General features: G+C 35.7%; 1 protein-coding gene across 1 annotated transcript in view; it reads left to right on the top strand.

The window, feature by feature from the left end:
- EPB41L5 (erythrocyte membrane protein band 4.1 like 5) overlaps positions 1-14,788 on the top strand; it is a 149,499-nt gene that overhangs the window by 11,608 nt on the left and 123,103 nt on the right. Inside the window, exon 3 of the mRNA XM_090279315.1 lies at positions 4,241-4,345. Coding sequence (XP_090135441.1) covers positions 4,241-4,345 — 105 coding nt within the window. The remainder of the gene's footprint in view (positions 1-4,240; positions 4,346-14,788) is intronic.

The following is a 14,788-nucleotide window of genomic DNA, read 5'->3' as shown; positions in this document are numbered from 1 at the left end:
ATGTGCTAAATAGCAGATCATATCAAATTCTATTCATTAATTTTAACATCTTCCTAAATAAATAAATAAAATCACATTTTCTTGGTCATTTTCAGTGACAGTGGCCTATCCACCTCCTTAGTCCATGTTTTTCTTTTTCACTATGTTAATAGAATAAATATGTTCAAATATTGAATTAGTTTATTTGCCCATGTGGATTTAAGATTTCGTGGTCTTTTGCTGATTACTGTCACACTGTTGGCCATTTTTTCTCTTGTTCAGTTGGCTTTAGCCACTGAACTTGCTGTTCTTAGAATCAGCCAGATGCTGGCTTTCTCCCTCAAGATTAACCCCTGAAGGAAAGGTAAAAAAATCTAAGAGATAAAAGGAATAATTAGAAAGCTCCAGGGAGGGAGTGTTGGTACTGGGTGTGTGTGTATGCATGTTCACAGGGAGGCTTGCTTGCAATGGTGGTGGCGGTGGCGGTGGCGGTGATGGTGGCAGCGGTGGCAGCGGCGGTGGCAGGTTAGTGGGGCTGTGAAGTAGAACTTGGGAGGAGGATTGCCATCTGATCAGGTCTTGATCCTTACCCCTTATTTTCTTCATAATTAGTGTTTCTCACCCCTAAAACTTCCTTATTCAAATTCCCTACCCCTCTTGCACCAAACTCTTAGGGAGTGGTGAATTATAATGAAAGGAATGTATCCTTCCCAATGTTACATTACTTTTCCCTTGGGAGTGGGAGTGATTCACTGAGCTGAGGAGTTGTTCTGGAATATGTGATATGAATAACTGTTTTTTTCGGTTCTTGGGGCTCTCCTCCCTAGGATTTCCCGTACCCCCCCACCCCCCATTGATTTCTCAGGGTTAAATGGAGCTGATACAGACTTGGATTGAGCTCTTTCTTTTGTTACATGTGATCCACAGAAAGTAATTCATTCCCAATGATTATGGCCAAAATAAGATAAATGAGCACAAGCATTTCAAAAGTCAAATGACAAAATATGGCAAATAGAATTACAGATAGCACTAGATGCAAAGCCAGATGGAAAAAAAATATGAAAGCCTAATAAATTTTCTAAAGGATAAGGAAATGATCAGAAATATGAAAAAAAAAGAATGAAAACTTAAAAGGACTCAATGGAAAAATTAGGTATGAAAAACATGAAGAACACAGTCAGTGGGACAAAATTAATATGAATTAAGATAAAGGACAAATTAGTGAGTTTGAAGATCATATATAGGGACTTCTCTTAGAGTAACAAAACTACAAAATTTGGAAGCATAAAAGATAAGTTATAAAATGAAATGTAAGAGTGGAAGTGCCTTTTCCCCTGAGATAAGGAATAAGGCAAGGGTGCATGCTTTCACCACTTCTATTCAGCATAGCATTGAAGTTGTAGCCAGTGCAAATTAGGTAAGAAAAGAAGTAATAGGCATCCAAATTCTAAGGGAAGAAGTAAAATTATCTCTGTTTGAGACGACATGATCTTCTAAGTAGACAACCCTAAAGATACCATATACAAAAGAAAAAAGAAAAAGTTTTTAAATTAAGGAATGCACTTTTTTTATACATAATGCTATTACACACTTAATAGACTACAGTATAGTACAAAACTAGTAATCAAAACTGTGTGGTTCTGGCATACAGACAGATACAGAGTCTAACACCATTCAGTGGGGGAAGGTAGGAAGGAGGTGATTATCAGGGGATGAGGGGAGGGATATTAAGAGTGATTATTTTATGGGTACAAAGTTTCTGATTGGGATGATGATTGGAAACATTCTAGAAATGGATAGTGGTGATGATTGTGTAACATTGTCTATATATCTAATAGCACTGAATTGTATTTTTTTAAGTGGTTAAAATGGTAAATTTTATGGTAAAGATAGAGGAGGAATGGGGGTTTGGGCTGATGCTTATTAAGTGAGGTTGATAACAGTGGAAGTTACCATGTATCTGGAAAACCTAGTTATTAAGAGTAATTAGTGAACAAGTTAGAAGTGGAAGTTGTGACAAACAGTTGGGATATCTGATTATTGATCTGAGAGGTGACATTTCAGATAAAATCTGGGTGTGATATGTAACCCTTAGGGAATCTGAACTTGGGAGACATCAAAATTCAAATTTTAGCCTTGTCATTTTGTCTTATTACTAAGGCTTCTGAACTTCCGTCTGTTTTGTATTTGTTAAATGAACAAATAAGCTATAGTTATTAGGATTATTGAAAAAGTGACTGTATGTTTTAAAAAAATAAACTTGAAGTACCAGCACTTAGGTAGGACACTTAAAATGACAAGAATAGAGGAGAAATATTTGAAGAAATAATAGATTGATATCCCAGAATTAAAAAGAAAGATCTCAGATTAAAAAGGCCCAATAGCATACGAAACAGAGTTAAAAAACTCACACCTGGACACATTATAGTGAAATTGAAGAAAATCAGAAATAGAGAAAAGTCTAAAGCTTACCCAAGAGAATAAATATATTTAAGGAACAAGATTCAAATTGACATTACACTTTTCAACAGCAGCATAGCCTGTGAGACAATGATAGAGTTATGATATTTTGTATTGTAAAGAGGTTATTGAAAGAAAATAACTTTGAGCCAACCATCATTCAAATAGAAGAGCGTGATTAACCTATTCTCAAACATAGAAGACTATTGAAGATCAGCCATACGGAGTCCAACATGGGGAACATTGCTGAGGAAGAACTCAGATGAATAGAGAAACAAATCTAGCAGATGCTACTAGATGTGTAATGTACACATGTAAGACATGTAAAGAATGATCCATACCAAAGATTATTGTCTTTAAAAAATAAGCCATGACCAAATGAAAGAAATAGAGGAAGTATACTCATAAAACATGAAGAAGATGGTTGGAGAGGAGATCAGGGACATGAGGGCATGGTAAAGTTCTTGTCTTAAGATATAACATTTTTATTTATCAAAAAGTAATAATGTAAAAAAGTGTAGAAAAAGCAGTAGACAAATTGAAATAATAAAGTCAGTTAAAAGGCAGAGAGTCAATAAAAAATCCAACTATGTGTTTATTTACAAGAAACACCCTAAATCATAATATAAAATTATGTGGGGGAGGGTCATGGATTGTATGTACATAAAAATATTTAAAAATTGAGGATCCTAACAAACCATTTGCTTATGAGGGTTATATCTATTGATAGTTACCATATTAGAAATTATAATTGAAAAAGTATTTATTGGCTAATTTAACAATAGCAATAATATACCCCTTGTATGTTAACGTAAGTAACATTTTAACGAAAAATAACTATTGACTGAACAACAAAAGAATTCAGTGAGAAGAAAGTCATTTATGCACTTTTGCAAATCTCTTTAATGTCTGATTTAATAAGACATACTTAGTCTCTTATCTGCTTCTGCATTCACTCTTGCAATATTTGTTGTGATTGAGGTACGTGAGGAGAATCCTAGGGCCTTGTGGATCTTTTGAAACAATCTGGGGAATACTCAGGGGTCACACTTTGACAACTACTTTTTCTGTACAGGTTTCTTTGCTATTGTCCCCCTCCAATTTGGTGGGGGTTTTTTTTGTTTGTTTGTTTTTTGTTTTTGCATTGATTATAGTAGTTTTCTCATTGTCCCACATTCCCTCCCACCTTCCTTCTTTTAAAAAAATTTTCCTACCTTATTTGTTATTCTTTAGTTTCAGATGGACCTTCTTTCAGTCTTCACTATAATTCTAGTCTCTCTGACCATCTCTTCTCTAAAATTTATTGGCAAATATAGTTTGTTGGTTTTCTTGTGTGTTTTGTCTCCCCAGTTATGTTATAAACCTCCTTTTTAAAGTATGGACTTTAAAACTTGTCAAGACAAAACTAGAATTTCTTCTTCCATACAGTGTTATGTACAAAGTAGTATTTGTTGGTCGATAGGAAGTAACATTCTTCAGGGAAGCACATAGAGATCACAAATTTTCTTTTGGCCTTAAATGGTTTATTGGGTTACTAGTACCTTACCCATTATCTGCTACATGGTAATACTTTTGCTATTACAAGTAATACTATTTTTTTAAGAGATTAAAATATATATTTTATTGATTATGCTATTACAGTTGTCCCAATTTTTCCTCCTCTGCCTGGTACCACCTTCCCTCCAGCACTCCCCCTCACCCCCCCTTATAAAGAGATCTTATATAATTAAAACCATCTTCCATTCAGGCTTGTTGATTTTGCAAGCCACTTATTGATTCATTTATTTTCTTGCCATTTCAGAGAAAAGCCAAAGGTCAAGAGCTGTTCGATCAGATTACGTACCACTTGGATCTTATTGAAAGCGACTATTTTGGACTGAGATTTATGGATTCAGCACAAGTAGCAGTAAGTCGCTGTTTTTTGAAGGTTTAACATAGGTGCAGAAATGGAAATTTTCAGATGGCATGCTAAGTGCTACAAGGCTACATATTCTTTAAAAAAATTTTAAAGGCTACATATTCTTAATGTGTTCTTTTTTCCCTATGATTTTCTTATAAAGGTCTGAAGCATTGACCCCTTGATTCACAATAACATGATGTTCTTGTTTAAAAAAAAAAAAAAGTCTAGCCCTAACCCACATTATTAGAGCATGATCTTTGCGGATGAGGCTTGCAAACCTGTTTTTAACAACCAGTGGGTTGGTGTGCGGTCTTATTAGAGCTTGATAATCATTGTGTAGTGGAAAGAATGCCAGACTTTCGTAGGTAAGCTGCAGAAGTTTCTAACTTGTAAATTAATTTGAGTAGATTAGGATATTCCTCCCTAAGATTCCTTCCAGATCTGTGATTCTAAATCTATAAGTAGATGTTCTTTGATATATGCATTTCAGATGAGAGAACAGTATATGTAGTAGGGTAGGAAGTTGGAGGCTTTTCAGAGAACTGAGTATTATACAATACTAGGATTTAACTTGAGGATATTTGAAAGAAAGTAGTAGATAAGATTGGAAGGTGAATTGGTGGTGGTAATCATCCAAACTGAATACCAAAAGTGTAAAATAAAGTTATGCACTGCATAACGATGTGTCAGTCAACAATGGACCACATAAACGACATTGCTTCCATAAGATTATAATGGAACTGAAAAATCCCTATCTCCTAAGATGTAGTAATGCAGTCTTAGTGTAGTGTAGCCTAAGTGTACAGTGTTTGTAAAGTCTACAGTAGTGTGCAATAATATCCTAGACCTTCACAATCACTCACCACTCACTCACTAACTCACCCAGAGCAATTTCCAGTCCTGCAAGCTCCATTTATGGTAAGTGACCTGTACAAGTGTGCCATTTGTTACCTTTTATGCTTTGCTTTTACTGTACTTTTTCTGTGTTTGGTAATGTTTAGATACAAAAATACCATTTGTTTTTACAGTTGGCATACCCTGTAGCTCATTAAAAAGGGTGATTTTTAAGATTATTAATTGACATGGAGTGATATAAACAGTGTAAAAGAACAGTATAATTGAATTTTCTATTAAAAAAATCCTATGCACACACATATACATGAAAAAAATTGCAAAGCTCTTTCCCAGTTTTAGAGTTTTGATCTCTGGATGGATTTTTTATAGTAGGTGTTTCCTTTCTTTTTCTTTTTAATGTTATTTCTCTTTTATTAGAATAAATGCACTAAGGGCAGGGAGTGAATCTGACTTACCTCTGTTGCCCAGTATATGGTAGGCACACAAAACATTTATTAAATTCAATTCTGGTCTGCTACTTAGTTTGATAAAGGCTTGGTTGACTGTTTAGTTTAATATCATTCAATTCTCATTCCTAGAATAAGAGATTAAAGTCTTCCAGTCAGATGGAAAAATAAATGATTTTAGGGGTAGACAATTCAGTTTGTTGTTTTTTGAGGGGTTGAGAGGGAAAAGAGGTAGAAGTAAGCCAATGTTTGGCTTCAGGTATTTAAAATATTTAAGTACTTGTGGAAAGAAATAGACATAGAGTCATTGCTAAGTAGTATTATTTGCTCTTTGCCAATACCAGCAAATCATTGAATTACCAGATTCCAAAATTATTAGTTTCTCTTTTATTTGATATACATGTAGTGCCCTTCTTGTTTTAATCTCTACTTGTTTTAGTTCTAGTTTATCTTTCAGTACCCTGAAATCTAGACATTAAGATTAAATTTATATAGACTAACATTTTCTATTTTTGCTGTCACTAAAATACTCTAAACCAGTGATTTTCAGCCTTTTTCATCTCATTTCACATGTAAACTAATTACTAAAATTATGTGGCACTCCAAAAAAAAAAAAAAACCTATATTTTATTTTTTGCAGATCTGACATGGATGAATTTTGGTTCATTTACACCAGACAGCTATTGTCGTGTTGGCTGTTGTCATATTTTTATTTGACAATTTAAGGGAAAAGAGGTCAGTGCCCTTGACTAAATAGTCAGGTATTGCATGTCTTAAAAATTCTTGGGGCACACCGGTTGAAAATTGCTGCTCTAAACTATGTGAGTTGAGCTGAAAGAGCAATAATTGGTAGATGAAAACTATTTAAAATAAACTCTAGATAGCTTTTTAAATAATTTTGAAGTGCTAACTCATTTCATTCCATAACAGTCTTATGACATTAAGTAAACACAGAGAAGACTTTTCAGTTATTTGTTGTGTGGCCAGATTTAACCTCAGAATGAAACAAAATCGATACATTTCAATTTATTGGTTAAGATAGTGAACAAAATACAGATCAAGATTTTTTCAGCCAAGATCATCTATATAAACTATGTTAACCCAATTATTTCCGTATTTCTTTGTCATATTTACTGTGTTGAGAGAACTATGAAATCTAAAGGGGATGACGCAGGATAAGAAAATTACCAAGGAATTAACATGCTACAGTTTAACCTTGAATGTCTGGCATGTCCATATATGTAAAACTAGTGTGTTGAAGTTTTGTTTATTGGTCTTTTAAGATCAGTCCAACATATGTATGACTACAATTATGCATCCATCATAGAGGTAACTAAAAATAGTAAATTAATGAAGCTATAGTTTACTTTTCTTCCTTGGCATAACATAATTTGAGTCTGCTTTGATTAATGTGTATGTAATTATATACATGATTTTTTTGCTGTTTTTTAAAGTTGTTTACCTTTGCTTATACTAGCCTATTTTATGTGAACATGTGACTACATGTTTATATTTAATTTTATAGTTGAAACAATATCATATTTACAGCAAAGTTGCATGACACTATAAATATTTTTCGAACCATCTGAGAGTTTCAGGTAAGATGTGCCAACACCCCTGAGTTCTTCAGTGTATATTTCCCACAAACAAGCATATGTTCTTGCGTAACTCAGTACAACTGTCAAAACCAAGAAGTTAACTTATTTTTTTAATTTTTAAATTAATATTTTATTACAGTTGTCCCAATTTTCCCTCCTTTTACCCTCCCCTGCCCATTCCACCCCCGCTACCAGCAAGTTAATTTAACATTGTGACATTACCACTACCCATTCAAGTTAGGCCAATTGCCGCTTGAGTGTTCTTTACAGCCATAGGGCCCAGTTCAGAATCACACTTTACATTCAGTTGTCATATCTTTTTGTTATTCTTCAAACTCGAATATTGCAGTTTCTCAGTTCCTTGACTTTCACGACTCTTACACTTTTGAAGATATAGGCCACTTATTTTGTAGGAATCTCTCAATTGGGTTTGTCTGATGTTTCCTCATGAAGTAAGTTCATCTTAGATAATTTTGGCATGAAATAACAGAGAAGTGAGCTTGTATTCTTCTCATTCTCTCCTGTCAGGTGATATTTAATTTTGTTTTGTCCCATTACTGGTGATACTAACTTTGATCCCTTGATTAAGGTAGTGTCTGCCAGGTCCTCTCCATTATAAAGTTATTTTACTCTTTGTAATTAATAACTTTTTTGTGGGTAGTTACTTTGAGATTGTTTCTCATCAAACTTTGTATTTATTTATTTATGAACTAATGGATTCCTGTTGTATTCAATGGGTCATAATCTGTTATTATCATTTATTTTGATGCTCAAATTTCCCCAGGTTTGGCCAGTGGGAGCTGCTTCAAGATGGCTTCTATATTCTTTTAAAATGTGCACATTATTCTTTGAGCACTTCCTGATTTTCTGGCCCAAGATATGCATCTTGTATTTCCCTTTTCCAGTCCTGGAATTTGCCAGTTTTCCAATGAGCTTTGTGAGACTCTTATGTCTGTCTCTCTGTCTCTCTGTCTCTCTGTCTTTCTGTCTGTCTCTCTCTCATATAGGTCAACATGACTTCACACCCATAACGCTGATTTTAGTTCAGTACCACAGGACTTATGGCAATTTTTTCTTTTCTACATTTATAGTTCTCTTCTACAGAAATCAGGCTTTGATTATCATCAGTAATCACTTACTGATTACTTACTCTTTATCAAATTCATCTCTAGCCTCGTAACTGTACAAATGCCGACCTTGCTCAGACCACCTGATTACTTCCGTACTGAATTATCTGGGAAGAGGAGGGGCTTATGAAATTTATGATACAATATTCCAATTGCCTTATAGATACAGTATAGACACTTCTTTGCAGATAGTTTTGTACAGTTATCTCCTCTAGAGGTTTAAAGTGGGATTAGAGGATATGCAGATGGCAAGCACCTGAAAAAATGTTGAACATCACTAGACAAAAGGGAAAATGCAAATTAAGACCTTGATGAGACATCATCACATGTATTAGAACAGCAAAAATAAATGGTGACAACTGAATGCTGGTGAGGATGTGGAGAAACTGGATCTCATATTGGTTTGGGGAATGTGAAAATAGTACAGCCTCTATGGAAAATTGTCTAGCAGTTTCTTAAAAAACTAAACATATACTTACCATATGACTCAGCAATTCTATGACTCAGCAATTGTATGCTTGGCCATTTATCTCAAAGAAATAAAGACATTTTCTCACAAAAACCTGTGCATGATTGAGCATAGCAACTTCATTTGTAATAGCAAAGGACTTGAAAAAACCAAAATGTCTTACATAGGTTAATAATTAAACAAACTGGCACATTTATATCATGGAATACTTACTACTCAGCAATAGAAAAGAAAAGTCTATTGATACACAACTTGGACAGATTTCAAGGGCATTACGCTGAGTGAAAACTGCCAATCTCAAAAGGTCACACACTGTATGATTCCATTTATGTAACGTTCTTGAAATGACAAAATTAATGAGATAGAGGTCAAATTAATGGTTACCAAGGTTTAAGAGTATTGGAGGTAGGAGGTGGGTATGACTATAAAGGAGTACTATGAGAGAGCTTTTTGTGATAATAGGATATTTATCTTGATTTTGATCTTAGTTACAGGAATCTAAATGTGTGATAAATAGTATAGAACTGTATACAGCAGGTCCTTGAATAATGTCATTTTGTTCAACGTCGTTTTGTTCTAACATTGATGAGAAAAAATAAATGCCAGCCAGGGCCACTCATATGGTCTCCCCATGTCAGCCTGGGTTTTCCCACGGGATTCCTGTTACCTCCCACAGCCCAAAGATGTGCAAGTTGGGTGAACTGGTGTGTCCATATGTCCCAGTCTACATGGTGTGAGTATGGGCTGGGGGTGAGCAAGTGCTGTTCAGGTGGGGTCTCACCTTGAGCTGCCTGGATAGGCTTGTGCCACCTGCGACCCTGAACTGGAATAAATAGGTTGAAAAGTTATTATCTTACATGTTTTTATTTATCTTCTTAAATGTATGTATAGCTCACATTTACTTTAGTTTTTAATATCAGAAGTGCTTTGGGTCTTTATTTAGAAGTTTGGTGGTGTGTTAATGACCTGAAATATGCTATAAGAATTTAACTCTTGTTTATATGCACCAGCTTAAGGTAAAATTAGTTTCTGTTATACATCATTTTGCTTAAAGTCATGGTTTCCAAAAACCTGTCGACAGTGTTAAGTGGGGACTTATTGTATACACATTGTAACAACATCAGTTTCTTAATTTTAATAGTGTACTATAGTTAGGTAAGATGTAAGCATTGGCAGAAAGTGGGGGAAGGGTACACAGGACCTCTTGCTATTGCAACTTTTGGTGAATATTTCATTATAAAATTATTTTTAAAGGAATAAGAAAAATACACTGTGGGCAAAACAAAACATGTCTTTGGGCCAAGATTCAACCTTCTCACCTATATGTTTGTGACCTCTGCTTGGTGAAGTTTTTCAGATTTCATATTTCGAGATTACAATTTTAACTGGTCCAATCTGGTTTTTAAAGAAGAATGAGTTCCCAGAAAAGGGAAACATAGGTAGCATTTCTCCTAATACCTGGAAAAGAAGGAAAAAGAACTTAACATGTCATAGTAAATACATTTTGCTTTTTTATCAGATTGATTTGATAGCTTGTATTGGTTTGTTTTATATGTATATTTTAAACTTCCCTTGTTCTCTATAAAAAAGATCCTAACTAAATGTTGCAGCCTGTTGAAAGTATGGTTAATACATTATAATCAGGTGGAGTTTATTCTCAGAAATGCAAAGATGATTCAGTATATAATTTATTATACATGGAATATCACAGGATTGTTTCTTATACTTTCTTAGTTAATTTTAGGTTTGGTCATGTGACTTGTTTTTGGCAGTGGAATGTGAGTTGATGTGATGTGTGCCAATTCTGAATAGGTTAACTACCCCTTCATTTATGCTGTTACTGCTTTATTGTACACTTAAGTGAAACCACATTCAATAAGATTGAAACTAAAATCTTTACCACAGAAGATGAGTAACTTGATTAGTTGAAGCTTATGGCATTTAGTTTAAAGACAGAATTCAACACAAATAGAAATGGAGATGTTAGATCCAAAGTTGAGTCTAGAAAACACTTAATTGTCTGATGGAACATGGAGTAAATGTAAGTGTACACCTGGATGCTGCAACAGTGGATCTCCTCTATGGCAAATCCAAGATCATTGAGCTAAGAAAGAGACAATTCTTGTAACAATTTAAGAAGTCAGCTATTTCAGGTACTGTAGGCATTATGTGGTGAGCTGCCAGTTTGTCTTGCTGACCTCACTCACCAGAGGTTAGGCAGATAATATACTCTACTCTAGAATTCTTATCAGGGGTGTTTTTTTGTTTGTTTTGTTTGTTTATTTTTTTGGTGGTCCATTAAGCCTCATCTTTCTAGCCCACTAACATCTTGAATAAACCTAATGGACTTTGACCTGTATGGAGTTGACATTTATGTAGGTCTAGCCAACCTTTGAAAGGTGTGTCCATATTCAGGGGTGGTGGTGGGTGCTGGGCAGAACAGGTGGCCCAACAGGCAACATATATGGAGAACAGACCTTGTGGTTGCTCAGTGGTTCTGATTTTTTTTTAATTTTTAATTATTTTTAAGTGTATTTTATTGATTGTGTTGTTACAGTAGTTCCAGTTTTATTTTCCCTTTGCTCCTCTCTGCCCAGTACTCCCCTTCCCTCCAGCAGTCCCACACCCATTAGTTCATGTCCATGGGTCGTGCATATAAGTTCTTTAGCTTCTCCATTTCCTATATTATTATTAACTTCCCCCTGTCTATTTTGTACCAACCAATTATGCTTCTTAGTCCCTGCACCATTTCCCCATTTCTCCCCCTTACCCCTTCCAGCTGATAACCTTCTAAATGATCCCCTTACCTATGACTCTTTTCCTATTCTCATTGCTTAGTTGGATTTTGTTTTTACTTTTTAGATTCAGTTGTTGATAGTTGTGAGTTTGTTGTCATTATAGTGTTCATAGTTTTGATCTTTTTCTTAAATAAGTCCCTTTAACATTTTATATAATAATGGCTTGGTGGTGATGAACTCCTTTAGCTTTACCTTGTCTGGGAAGCACTTCATCTGCCCTTTCATTCTAAATGATAGCTTTGCTAGATAGAGTAATCTTGGTTGTAGGTCCTTGCTTTTCATCACATTGAATGCTTTTTGCCAGTCCCTTCTTGCCTGCTAAGTTTCTTTTGAGAAGTCAGCTGATAGTGTTATAGGCACTCCTTTATAGGTAACTCTGTTTTTCTCTTGCTGCTTTTAAGATTCTCTCTTTATCTTTCACCTTTGGCATTTTAATTATGATGTGTCTTGGTGTAGTCCTCTTTGGGTCTATCTTGTTTGGGACTCTCTGTGGTTCCTCGACTTGTATGTCTATTTCCTTTGCCAAATTTGGGAAGTTTTCCTTCATTACTTTTTCACATAAGCTTTCAATTTCTTGCTCTTCCTTTTCTCCTTCTGGCTCCCCTATGATTCGGATGTTGGCACGTTTAAAGTTGTCCCAGAGGTTCCTCAGCTTCTCCTCATTTTTCTCAATTTTTGTTTCCTCATTCTGTACTGGTTGACTTTTTTTTCTTCCTTATGTTCCAAATCATCAATTTGAATCCCGGGTTCCTTCCCTTCACCATTGGTTTTGTGTGGATTTTCCTTGGTTTCACTTAGCATAGCCTTCACTTCTTCCCTTATGCGGTTTGCCATTCTCAAGCATATCTGTCAAGCCTGTGACCTCTTTCTCACCAGTGTTTTGAACTCTGTGTCTATTAGGTTGGCTGTCTCCTCATCAATTAGTTCTCTTACTGGAACCTTGATTCATTCCCTCTTTTGGGCCATACTTCTTTGTCTCCTCATCTTGACAGGCTCTGGTGTTTGTTTGCCTCTGTGTCTTAGGTAGAGCTGTCACTCCTGAGACGGGCGGAGCCTTAGGTATTCATCAGTACAGGGCAATTCGTTTCACCACATTGTAGCACTTTATGTGGGGGAGGAGTCTGAGAGGGAACAATGCGACTTGCTCAGTACTTGCCCCTTTTCCAGGCACTTCTCCCACTTCCGTATGGGACTGGTGCCTCTCTAGCTGTTTCTCTGGCCATTGTTCTCAGAGTGGGTGGGTCTGCGGATATTCTAGGACTGTGGGGGCCCTTTAAACAAGCAGACTCTGCTGAGGGACTGGCAGTTTCTTCCTCCTCCCCAACCCGCACCGGTTTGCACAGGCAGAAGCAGTCAGGCATTATTTTTTCTGGTGCTGGGACTGTGAGCTGCACGGTCTGGTCTGAGGCTGGGAGCGCTCCCCAGGTGCCCCTCCTGACTTTTTAAACCATGTGACTGCGCTTCCACTCGCCTGCTGCTGCTGCTGCTGCTGCCACCACCATACTGTGTCCTCTCTGCCTCGGCTCTGCCCCTCCTACCTGTCTGGATGAGTATTTCTTCTTTTTATCTTTGTTTGTTGGACTTCCTGCAGCTCTGTTTTCTGGAACTTCTGGTTGTCTCTAGTTTTGAGGTAGTTGTATTTCTTCTTAGTTGTGGAGGGAGGTGCTGCGAGTCTGTCTAGGCCTTTATCTTGGCCGGAAGTCTCTTAAATTATTTTTTAAAAACCATAACAACTGTAGATAATTGAGAAACAGTGGAAGCATTCATACTAAAGACAGGAGGTGATAAAGATGCCCATTATTACCACTATTTAATTTCATCATAATATCAGCAAGTGCAGTACAGTATTTCCTCACTTATCACGGGTATTACGTTCTAGACCTCCCTGCGATAGGTGAAAATTCGTGAAGTAGGAACCTTACATTTATTTTAGTATTTATATATATTTTAAGGCTTTATAAACCCTTCCCACACACTTGTAAACTGTTCCCAGTTCCTTATTAACCTTTCCCACTCCCTTATTAACGTTTTCCACACTTTTATAAACACTACTTACGTTCTTAAACATATTCTACACTCTTAAACCTACGCAACTTGAACAATATATGTATACAGTACTGCAAAATCCCACATTATAGCGAAAAATCCACAATAAATAATTAAATATAATATTTTTAAAAATCCCTCGGTACAGTGAGGCCTTGATAAGTGAACTGCGATATAGAGAGGGACTACTGTAATTGAAGTTATAAAGGTTAGAAAGGAGGAAGGCAATTGGATTGGATTGTAACTGGGAACTTAACACAAACAATAGGATTCAATAAAGTAGTGGAAGTGAAAAATATATAGAAATAAATATGTATATGTTAAATATACAAGGTCTTTCTGGAAAAAGTTCCACCATTATTAATATAATGAGAACAGTTTGCAGAACATCAGTGTAACCTGGCAGCCAAGGCAGGTGGACTGGAATGCGCATGCGTGAACAGTGATAACTTCACTGTACTAGTCAGAGAGAGTTGTTGACGCCCTTGAGTGAGTATGTATATGTGCTGTGTGGCCATGCATTCAAAATGAGCAAGTAGAACAACAAATCTGCATCAGATTTTGCATTAAACTTGAATATTACTCCACGAGAACTATTCAGATGATTCAGAATTCCACAGCTGTGTACAACTGGCGATTATCTTTTATATTACATGGCTGGATACCTTCTGGATTGACCTTGTTTATGTGGGTATTTTAACACACACATTTACTAAGTAAGGAGAAACTGTAAGAAAAGATATTTCCAAAATAGACTATTGCTCTACTTTTGGAATGTGACTATTTATTTTACCTAATTTGCCTACATTTCCACAAGAATCCTATGAGAGTATACTAATAATACAGAAAGGCACAGTGTAAAATACATTTTAATAGCTCATTTAAGTCCTCATTTATGTTGTCTCATGACACAGACTGTTAATACTAAGTTGAAGTGCTTTCAGTTAGTACAGCAATGCATTTGCCCTCTTTTTTTCATAGCATAGGTTTTTTTAAAAAAAAACATTTTGTTAATTGCATTAAAATTTGCTTTAACCCAATTCTTTAATTCAGAGCATAAGCCTCTACTTCTCAGAGGAGGAATAGTGTTTGCAGAGGCAATTGTTTTGA

Source organism: Furipterus horrens, unplaced genomic scaffold (assembly GCF_987537825.1).
Source record: "Furipterus horrens unplaced genomic scaffold, mFurHor1.1.pri manual_scaffold_1, whole genome shotgun sequence".
Lineage (NCBI taxonomy): Eukaryota > Metazoa > Chordata > Mammalia > Chiroptera > Furipteridae > Furipterus > Furipterus horrens.
The sequence above is the reverse complement of the archived record's forward strand: the minus strand, read 5'-3'. Positions and strand labels throughout refer to the sequence as shown.